Source organism: Ciconia boyciana, chromosome 22 (genome assembly GCF_034638445.1).
Source record: "Ciconia boyciana chromosome 22, ASM3463844v1, whole genome shotgun sequence".
Classification (NCBI taxonomy): domain Eukaryota; kingdom Metazoa; phylum Chordata; class Aves; order Ciconiiformes; family Ciconiidae; genus Ciconia; species Ciconia boyciana.
This window is the reverse complement of record NC_132955.1, coordinates 5942452-5952795: the sequence shown is the minus strand read 5'-3', so window position 1 is coordinate 5952795 and position 10344 is coordinate 5942452. Positions and strand designations below refer to the sequence as shown.

General features: G+C 56.1%; 1 protein-coding gene across 8 annotated transcripts; it reads right to left on the bottom strand.

The window, feature by feature from the left end:
• Nucleotides 1-326: 326 nt before the first annotated feature.
• On the bottom strand, nucleotides 327-10296 carry DCAKD (dephospho-CoA kinase domain containing). 8 transcript variants are annotated; one of them, XM_072885965.1, is made up of 7 exons: nucleotides 10083-10296; nucleotides 9609-9629; nucleotides 8146-8268; nucleotides 6565-6682; nucleotides 4411-4614; nucleotides 2384-2471; nucleotides 327-1847 (listed from the first exon to the last, which is right to left on the bottom strand). In XM_072885965.1, exons 4-7 carry the CDS (start codon nucleotides 6674-6676, stop codon nucleotides 1562-1564), a joined length of 690 nt encoding a protein of 229 aa, XP_072742066.1. In that variant the 5' UTR covers nucleotides 6677-6682; nucleotides 8146-8268; nucleotides 9609-9629; nucleotides 10083-10296; the 3' UTR covers nucleotides 327-1561. The 8 variants fall into 8 exon arrangements, with proteins under 8 accessions (XP_072742066.1, XP_072742070.1, XP_072742065.1 ...); XM_072885969.1 differs by having other exon boundaries at nucleotides 8150-8268; XM_072885964.1 differs by lacking the exon at nucleotides 9609-9629.
• Nucleotides 10297-10344: the final 48 nt, after the last annotated feature.

The following is a 10344-nucleotide window of genomic DNA, read 5'->3' as shown; positions in this document are numbered from 1 at the left end:
CCCAGCGCTGCTTGAAAAGTTGGGGTACCCGGGGGGGTGCCCCAGGCCGGGGATGCTCTCCTGTGGCTGTAGCTGCACAGGGACCACCGGGTCCCCGCAGGCGAGCGAAACACGGGACCCCCGGGTGCGCGGCTGGGCTCAGAGGAGGGTGGAGGGTGTGGGAAGGGCGCCCGGCCCCAGAAAGGGGCACACGCTGGCTGGGCAGGGCTGTGACACCCTGGGAAAGCTCCCTGCGCCCAAAGGCTGGCGCTGGGGACAGCGAGGACACTGCCTCGCTCTGCTGCACCTCTGCCTGCTGGGCCAACAAGCCGAGGCAGCGGGGCAGGAAGGGGGATCGGAGCCCAGGCAGCCCGGAGGACCCCGGTGCGCAGGCAGGAGGTGGGCAGGGGGCTGCCGACACCCACCTTCCTCAAAATGCCGGGACAGGGGGGTGGCAGCAGGACAGGGCTGCACCCGTGGGGGGAAAGCACTGACCGCAGAAAACCACAGCGAGGCCCAGGATCACATCCTGGGAAGCCAGACCTGCACCGTGGGGTGCCCAGAGCCAACACGAAGCCACGGCCCCCGCAGGGAAGCTCAGAGCAGGGGCCGACGCTCCGTGAAGCTCCCCGGGACCGGTACGGGGATGTGTACTAGGGAAAAAGCATGAGCGCGCTCGTCAGCTCTGCTTGCGTGTGGTGAACTTTACAGAGCGCAGCCGTGCCCCGGCATAGGAACGACCTGGGAGCGGGCCAGGAAAGAGCAGCGCTAGCAGCCCGCAGGTTGCGGAGCCGCGGGGAGCCGGCTGCTGTTTAGCACTTTATTAAAACGAACGCCAAGAGCCAGCACCCGCTTCGCCCAGACTCGTGCTCTCCCACGGGAAAACTGCCTCCGAAGGAAAACTCAAACAACGGTAAATGAGTTCCGGCAAGGTAGGTCCCAGGTCTCAGCCTGCTCCGGGGACGTATCAGACCCTCAGATCCAAAGCCAAGGGTGACCCACAAGCAATGAGCGCAGAAATAGAGGGCAGGAGGGAGGGCGAGCAGCCAGCTGAACATCTAACCCATGCGAAATGAGGTGCTGCCTGTCCCCTGCCAGGCAGATTTAACACATTTCCATTAAATCAACGTGAAAAAAGGGGAAATCCCACATCTAAATTCAGATTAGCCGGGGTTGCGAGCTAGGAGGGGATCAACCTGGGGATACCTGCTAGCAAAAACAGGACCTGAGAGGCCACCTACTCCCCCAGTGAAGAGATTGTCCTGGAAGACGTTAAAGTGCCTAAATTCACTGAAGTTCCACCGTACAGACCCAGGGGGGATAACGAGGGCCTCATCCCCACGCACGGGGAGCAGTCCCACCCTGCAGACACAGGTGATGGGTAAGAACCTGAGCAGGAAGAAAAGAGATGGGAGACGGTGCTGGAAAAAAACCCCTACATTCACCTTGGGAAGTCTGCAAGGAGACGCCTCATCCCACTGTCTGCATTCAGCTGGCAAAGCTCATTAAAAGAGGTGGCCTTTCACTGCCCTTTTCAAACCTGGAAATTCAGGCCTCTTCCACGACAAAAAGAAAAGGTGAATTAAGAGATGAAATGCCGGAGGAGGAGGTACACCAGCCCTCCAAGCCCAGCTACAACCGTGCCCACCGCCAGCCGTGCCCAGAGGAAATCCAGGGAATCCTCCAGGCGGGCGTGCAGCCTCAGGACCTGCCGGCGGGTGCTCTCCCGGTCCCCGGAGTTGTCAATGACGTGACTTGCTAATTTGCGCTTCTCGTCCAGCGGCAGCTGGGAGGCCATGCGAGCTTCTGCCTCCGCCTGGGACAGCCCGTTCCTCTTCATCAGCCGAGAGAGCTGCGTCGGCAGGTCACTGCCAGGACGGGAGGGCGGCGCTGAGATGGGGGTGCGGGAGGGAAGAGGGGGTTTGCCTGCCTTCCTTGGCATGAGGGGGAAAACGTGGGGTAAAGTGTGGGGGAGCAATGGTCCCCACTCCACTTCAGATCTGGCGCAGGCATCCTGCGCTCGGATCAGTGGAGCCAGCACCTGCAGCGCTGCCCAGGCTGACCCCACTGCGTGTTTTCGGCATTCCCATGGCCCATAACACTGGGGCAGTGCCCAAAACCCTGACCCAGCCAACGGAGCACAGGTTGTGGAAGGCCCAAAGACAGAGATTTCCCCTGTAAATGGTGTCAGGTTTTGGGGAAACCTCAGTAAGAAACCCCTCGTATGCTAGGATAAAGGAAGGTGTCGCTTTCTCACACCGACAGAAAAGAGGTGGTGTTATCAAAAGGCTTCACGCCAAGGCTGAAGCTAAATCCTCACCGGAGCAGGAGGGACGTGACGGTCCCCTCCAGCCTCTAAGAAAGGTGGCAGCATCCCGATCCTCGTGGTTCACGTGGCACTTACCAATAAACCAAGACGGTGTATTTCATAAACTTGGTCAATCTGTTGGTCTCGAAGAGCAGAGGGATGTCAAGGATCACATAGCGGTAGCCTGCAGAAATGACAGCACACAGCCCCCCCCCCCCCCCCCCAAAAGAACAGTTATTCAGATTCCCAAATCCCTCATGCTGCACGCACACTGCGGCCACGGCTGCTCCCGTAAAGCAAGCGGGAGAACTCTACAGCTCTGCGATTACAGCCAAGAGGAGAGCAGAGCCTGCTTGCCCTCCTCCCTCTCAGAAGGAGGAAATGGTTTTGTTCCAAGTTTCCAGAGGGAAAAAAAAAAAGTTAAAAAAAAATAAAAACAAACCCTAACCTGGATGATCTCAGACCAAAGGTGAAGCTGCAGAAATATAATGAGGAGCTGAAACGAGAAGCTCAAATGAAAGCGCCTGTGCCTGGCTGGCGAGAGCGGCAGTCATGCCGTCATTGCTGGCCTCTCCAGGGGAGCAGCGCCCACAGCAGAATTTGCTCTTCTCTCTTTCGCTTGTCCAAGACTTCGCCAGGCTGCAGACATTTGAGCCGATATTTGCCAGCTCAGTTTTCTTCCCTTTATGGAAAGCTTTGGCTAAACAGTTCCATTTTTCCAAGGGAGCAAGGAAATCCTTGCAGACCTCTCACAGCCGTGACGCTGAAACGTGGGGGTGCCTCCAGGCACGGCCCCAGGGCCTGAAACCTCACCAAAACTGGCCAAGTTTGGTTCAAAACCGCCATCACCACGCGGAGCAGCCAGCAGAGGAGAGCTCATAACCGCCAGCCGCCATCCTCACGGGCCCTGCAGCCCACCCCAGGCTCTCCACGTGCCTCTGCCCTTTGCGAGCGCCAACTCCCCCGGCAGACAGCAGCGTTTGGGGACGCGGGGGTACGTCCTGTTGAGCCTGGAGGAACAGGCGAGGGTAGGGGAAAGCTGCAAGTCAGGACCTTGCTCCCCGCTGTGTGTCCCAGCCACGGGGACACCTCCAGTTTTGCTGGTGTCCCCTCTTTATAACCCAAACCCCCTAACCGAGCTGGCCACAGCAATAAAAACCCGGACAAAGACATCATCATCCAACAAGCCACCATTTTACCAGCATCTCCGCCCAGAGAGACTTCTTGCTGCCCTACAGTTTGATCGATATGAGCTTTCCTTACACAGCGATCCTTAGAGACAACATCCAGCTATCCCAAATCATTAAAACCTGACTAATGAGGACAGAGCAGCCTGCTGAAGACACACGGCGCTCTCGCCGAGGGGCAGGACAGCATCCGCCTCCTGAGCCCGCAGCCCCGGGTTCAAGACTCCATCTCTGGCTCCCGGCTTTCCTGCCTGTTGCTTTCTTCACGCTTTCTCCTCCTCCTCCTCCTCGCCCCGCAGCAGAGCACGGCCCCCGCGGTGCCCCGGCACAGGCCTATTCAGCTGTCACAGGGCTCAGCTTTGATAAGCTCCGCGAAACCAGACTGGCTCTATTAAGACATCCTTCTGTCTACACAGAGACCTCCAAAACAGCTGGTGATCTTATCTGGCATTTGATTAGACCAAGTTTGACAGCTGTATTTGTTATATTTATCAGGGGAAAAAGCGGGACTTTGGAAACCACAGCTGTCAGCCCATTTCTCACCTTATCGAAACTAAAAGGGCTCCACAGCTTTCATCGAAGCCCAGGGAGGTTGGGGGCAGGGAGAAATATTTGGCCATTTTGGAAGGTATGACATTATCCAGCAAGTAATCTCAGAAGAGGCCTCACAATGCTTTTCTCAGGCCCTACAGATGTACTTTAAACCATAGAAGAAGGTGGTGAAGGGCAGCAGTGAAAGGCAGGAATTAATCCTCCAAACGCTGATGCAAAAGGCCACCGGTGGCAGAGCACAAAGGCCGTCACTCAACATCGGTTCCCTTTCTCCTTCCCCGTTCCTCTCCCCACTTTAAAACCAAAGGCAGAGCGAGCAGGGACAGCTGCTGCACGAGCAGGAGTCCTGGTGTGCTGGGACGCCAGAATTGCCCGGCTTCTTACCTAGCACAAAGTACTTCAAGATCTGCTTCAGCATCTCCTTCTGGATCTCTGGGTGGGTGATGGAGTTCAGCAGCTGCCGTTTTTCCGGGCAGGAGAAGATAATGTTTCCTAGAGCCTCACGATTTATCTCTCCGTTCTCCAAGAGGATCTCGGTGCCAAAGTAACGCACTATCTGCCGATAGGCCTTCAAGTGGGGCTGCACCACTGATAACATTAAACAGCCGGAGGTTAGAGCCAGTTCTACAGCACAGTCAGTGTTTGCATCAGCAATCGGCCTCAAATGAGTTTTGTTCATTAAATAACCGAGCTTATTCTCCTCAGCGGGCAGCACATCTGCCTGCCAGCACATGCTGAACCGAGACCGGCGTGGCTCAGCGCTGCAGCCCGGCAGACACCTGGCATCGGTGCTGCAGGAAAGCATCTGCAAAAAAACCCTCTCAGCCCAAGGTCCCTTTGAGGGCTGACACCCGAGAGATCGAAGCATCCTGCAAACATTAATTCAGCGCCACAACCCTCCTCGTGCGTGCTGCTGCTCAGGGTTAGAAGTCAGCAGGGCGGGCAGGAGGACTTGCTGATGGCTACCAGCCAAGGCATGGTCAGGAACCGGGGCTGAGCCAACTCCCAGTGCCTGCAGGGCGAGGAGTCGAGCAGGGAGATCCTAAAGGGACCGGGACCAGCGTCAGGTTTATTTTAGGTGAAAACGTCAGCGTCAGGTGAATACAGCCTGGCTGCTACAAGTTGGCTCTGGCTGCTACTAAGGTTTTTTACTGTCTTTCGCCTCAGTCACCAAATTCTTCACAAGAATGAACACAGAAACCTTCTAAAAGATCAATTCCCAATAGGTATTTGCAGAGACTCTGACGTTACACGAGCATATAATTTTAAAGCCACCAAAAAATCACCAACAAAAAGGATGCTGTAATAAAACCATAATTAAGATCAAGCTGAGGCTAACCACAGAGCATGACAGGCCGTATATAATTTTCTCTCCAAAATCCAGGAACATTGCCACAGGTTGTAACCTCAGGCCAACCTAATAAAAGTCTTTAAGACCAACTTCTTTCTCCTGTGGAATTTCACATTGAGGTAGTTTCAGGATGGGTGAAATCCATATAGTAAATAAACACGTATTAAAAAGGACTTGGAGAAAAATGAAGTGATTGGTAGAAAACCGCCACTGAGTATCTGTAGTGTTTTCCTATTGTCTCTGAGGGCTTTTAGCACCTCCAGCAAATTTTCCACACCTCGAGGGGAATTACAGTGCAATAAAATGTTAAGAGCATCACAGCTTTGAGTAGCTACACGGTAAGTTCTACATTAAATAGAAAAGCGCAGGCACTTGAAAATGACACCGCCTGCACCACTGCTCAGCTGCAGACCCGAAACCTTCCGCATACAAAATCAGCAGCCCTTCCTGGAGCGAGCGCTGCTCTCCTCATTATCCCAGTGGTACGGAGGGATTAACATCTCACCCCACATCGCGCAGGTAATCGGGGAGAGCAGGGTCTGCTCCAGTCCTGCTGAGGCAACGGATCTGGATTTCTGGGTCTTTTCTGTAGTCAGGACAGCACATTTCCAGAGCGGCGAGAGGCAGGTGTGCTGTGCAGAAGCACAGACCAAATACCCTCTGATCTGGGATATTTGGAGCCTCTTTTTTTTGAGTGCGTTAAGGCACAAGTGATTTTGTGGACCAATCTCAAGGTGGTCCTTGAGACCACCAAGCAACATCCAGCACGGAAGGAAATTTTCTTTCAAGCGTGTTAGTGATCCCACCTAACGCCTTACAAGATGGGTGTCCTGGGGCTGAGGCGGGACATCAGATCAGCCGAAGGAACCTGCTTTACAGAGAAGGGCATTTATTTTGCCACAAGTTGGCTTTCAAAGCCAGGAAGCATTGCACTCCAGGAGAGGGAAACTCAGGGCAAGATCTCCCCACAGTGTTTGTTATTAGGACAAGATCTTTTTATTTTTTCTTTATTAAAAATATATCCTAGTTCCGATCCCCCAAGACAGCTGCTCCACGCAGCCTCATCAACATGGGAGGGAAACACTTATCTAATGTACCCAGAGCACCCTCTGCTGTCTGCGCTTCCCCGCATCAATCCCAGTTGTCAGGGGAACCTCGGGGAGAAAGATCAGCTATGCAAAACTCACCCTCTCTGGCAATAACATCGGCATCAATCACGGCACAGCCCAGTTCCCGGAGTACGGCCACCACCGTGCTCTTCCCCGATGCGATTCCACCCGAGAGTCCGACCAGGAACATTGTGCTCTGAAATGGAAAGAAAAGCGCTTGAAAACACGCCAGGACAGGGCCCTTTTGTTCATGCTGTGCACATCAAATATTTATCCCAAACAGGCAACTTCATTCAAAGCTCATTTTCATACATTCTCAAGGCGTTACCAAGACTTTATTATGGTTTTGGCACCCCTCTGAGCTGGGTACCCCTGTTTTACAGGCTGAAGAACAGCACTGGGTTAAATGAGGCTTCCCTGGACCTCCTAACTCTGGATGTGCAACTTGAGCCAGCCCTAAGTTCCTCCAGCTGGTTTACCTGCAGCTCCACGCAACTCGCTCCCCTTTAACATCCGCACCCATTAAGCCACAGTCTCACCTACAGCACCCTAGATCAGGGGGCATTTCTGGCAGGCTTGTCGAGGGTGACCCAGGATGAGTGACAAAGGGGAAGAATTCAGCCGACATCCTAGCCCAGACCAAGAAACACAAGGACTGAGAGGGAAGGCCCTGCTTGATCTCTACAGCCAGGGTGTAAGAGGAGATAAGCTACCTCTGACATAATCGGGATGCAAAGCACACAAGCCAGTAAGTAAATCTCATCCCCATGTTACCTGGAAGCCAGCACAGTCATCGGCAGCCCAACAGACACAAGAAATCACGGCTCTGAGCAGCAAACTTGTGTCTCTCAGCTTGCAAACAGGGCACTAAACACAGAGTCTGCGCTTGCCGATGGCCTTGAGGCTGGGAGGGAGCTGGTAACCCCCCGGCCGACCCGGAGCAGACAACTTCTCTCACGGTTTCTGCACCGAGATCTCTCCCCACTCAATCCAAAACCTGCAACCCTCTAAATCCCACTGGCACCCGTTCCCCAAAAGCCTCAGTGGTGCAGACGCAGCTCTGGACAGGAGTGGGGAACTCCTGGGAGCAAGGTGGCATCTGCATCCCTGAAAAGGCAACAGCCACAGCATGCTGGGAAAGCGAGAGTCCTGCAGGAGCTGGGGCAGCCGTGGGGCAGTTCCCCACTTGCCCCGCACTGGGGCAGTGCAGGGAACAGACTCCAGCATCCCCTCTCCAGCCCCCATGGACCAACACTGGCCCCAGCCAAGGGCATCCAGGGCTTTGTGCAGCCAAGTCCTGCAATTCCACAAGGACAGAGCCTCCAACTTTGCTGTCACCTTGTCTAGGGTGACACCACCCTCACAGACCAGGAGCCTGAAGCTCCCAAGCCCCAGCTTGTGGCTGTTGCCCCTTGCATCTGAGAAGAAACCGGCTCTGTCATCTTTGGCCAGGAGCCACAGGCTGCTGGTAGACACCCCTCAGCTTCCTCTTGCCCAGAGGAAGGGAGACCCAGCTCCCACCACCTCTCCCAGTAATCCCAAAACCCAACTATCTCGGTAACGGTTGCTCTGCCTGACCTGGTCCTGGTGTCACACTTCCCTCCAGACACCACGGCTGCCAGCCCCCCAAAAAACTCTGCATATACAGGAACCAGGTACCTACTGCCCACACCGTCCCCACGAACGGGGACCACACCACTTTGCACTCAAGGGCAGCAGTCAGGAACACAGGCCTGCAGAGCGGCTGAAGATGGGCGAAAACACAGCACTGCTTCCTTTTTGCTAGAAAAAAAAAAAAAAGACACTTTTGTCATAACTCGGTCCTACAAACAGGACCCAGGCCCACAGTCTGGGGGCGAGGAGGGGGCGGATAAGTCCTTTGGCAGCTGGAGGCAATTCAGCAGAGGGAGGAACCAGGAGTTAGAGGAAAAGCCAGCAGCACCTGCCAGCAGCGTCCTTCGCTTCGTGGCTGCTGAAAGCCGACGCCAGCCCGCAGCAGCACCATGTGCTCCTTTCCCTTCCAAGACACCAGGCGAACAGATGGGTTTAACTCAAGCAACAACAAGGGGGAATTCAAAGGGAATCAGAATGGGCACTTACAATAAACATCAGTGCTTTGCAGGAGGCTGACGTAAATCTCAAGCTTTGTTGCCAAGCGAGTACCCAGTCCCCACGGGGAGCCTTTCCCGGTGCTACGGTGGGCTCGGTGCAACAGAGGGGCTGTTTCTCTATTTATTGCAGCAGGTTAAAATCCAGCCCTCCCTGGCGGGATTGTATACACTCTGCAACAGCCTACAAGGGCTGATGCTACACGAGGAGAATCAGGCCTCTGGTGCGCTGCCTTGCAGGGGTGGAAGCTCTACTCGTGTGTTTTTAAAAAATACATAAAAATCTCTCCTGCCCATGTAGACTAAATACAGGGTTTTAACTGCAGTAACCCCTACGCTCTGGCCTGCAGCCTCAGCTGGGACCTGGTCCCAAAAAAACCTGCTATTTCTGTCCCTCCATTACAGACCTTCCCAGGCAGGCGGCTGCTGCGAGAATTACTGCAGGGGTAAAAGAGCACTTGGAAGGGTTAGTCTAGAAACCGTGGCCAAACGGGGTTTGAAAACACTGGCGCTGTCACAGGGCCCGTACAGATATAAGACCCACAGTACGAGGTATAAATACTTAACGAGCTTGGGTTTGAACTGTACACAAGGGTAGAGAGGCCAGCCCATTCTTGCAGATGTTACAGGCAGGAGCCAGGACCAGCTTTCCCCAAAATACACCGTTTTCTGGTGTACTTGGCCCGCGCCAACTAAATCAAACATGAGGAAAGCAGAAACGTGAGCCACAGAGGCTAGTCAGACTGGAAAACTCGGCGAGTTATTCCTGCCGTGAGGAATGGTGCCCTGGCAGATGTAACCCAGAGCCCTGCGGAAGCAGCTTTTAAAGACTGAGGTGCCCAAACTTCCCCCGTGTCCCGGCTCCTCTGGTTTTTGAGCACAGCACAAGTCGCCCGCCTCAAGCCGTCCATCCAGCGTGCCCGCGGGGCTGGGGACAGCGCCAAAAGGCGTCCTCCAGCGCCATGCTACACCCGGCCCTCCTGCTCCTCCCATCCTGGGCTCTGACTGACGGACCTGGTGTTTGGCTTGAGGAGGCTGAAATTAAAAGGAAAAATCATAAAATACATAAAATACATCCAACTTGGTGAAGAAAAAGCTGCCACCATCACCATGAACCGCCTCCGGGCCTTTCGGCTGGTGCCGAATCAAGGCCCGCGTCTGACAGTTTTTGCCGGACAGGGCCCTGACTGCAAAACGGCGCTTCCCCGGGGGTCCCGAGCCCGGCCCCGGCCCGTGGCCACCCCCGCGGCCTCCCCAAGCCCGGGACACCGCCGCGGCTCCTGCCGGGGCCTGTGACACGGCTGGGGGTCAGGCCGGGCCGCCCCGAGCGAGCGAGGGCCGCAGGGCTGGCCGGGGAGAGGAGCAGGGCCGGCCGAGCCCCGGAGGGACCGGCCGCGCCGCACCGCACCGGGCCGGGCCGGGCCTGGCCGCCGCCCGCGGGGCGCGAGGGCCGGAGCGGGTCCCCTCACGGCGCCCGCAGCCACTCACCCTCTGCCCGGCTTCACGCGCGGCGCAGTGTCCCGCGCGCCTATTGGCTAGTGGGAAGCGGGGTCCCTCTCCCAGCCAATCGGCGCCGCTCTCATTGGGCTCGGGCCGCCCCCTCGGGCAGGAAGCGGGTGGGGGCGTGGGCACGGTGGCCTCGGAGGGGGACGGGCGACGGAGAGGACGGGCCGCGGCTCTCCGCCACGGCGGGTGGCCCCGCGCGGCTGCCCCGGTGTGAGTGAGCTCTCCCGCCCCCGGAGCCCCGCCC

Excerpts from the sequence above, each read along its gene's own strand:
- DCAKD (XM_072885965.1), bottom strand. The coding sequence starts at position 6,676 with ATGTTCCTGGTCGGACTCTCGGGTGGAATCGCATCGGGGAAGAGCACG. Across the intron at positions 4,615-6,564 it reads CGATGTTATTGCCAGAGAGG|TGGTGCAGCCCCACTTGAAG; the intron begins GTGAGTTTTGCA and ends TAATGTTATCAG. Across the intron at positions 1,848-2,383 it reads TACACCGTCTTGGTTTATTG|TGACCTGCCGACGCAGCTCT; the intron begins GTAAGTGCCACG and ends CCGTCCTGGCAG.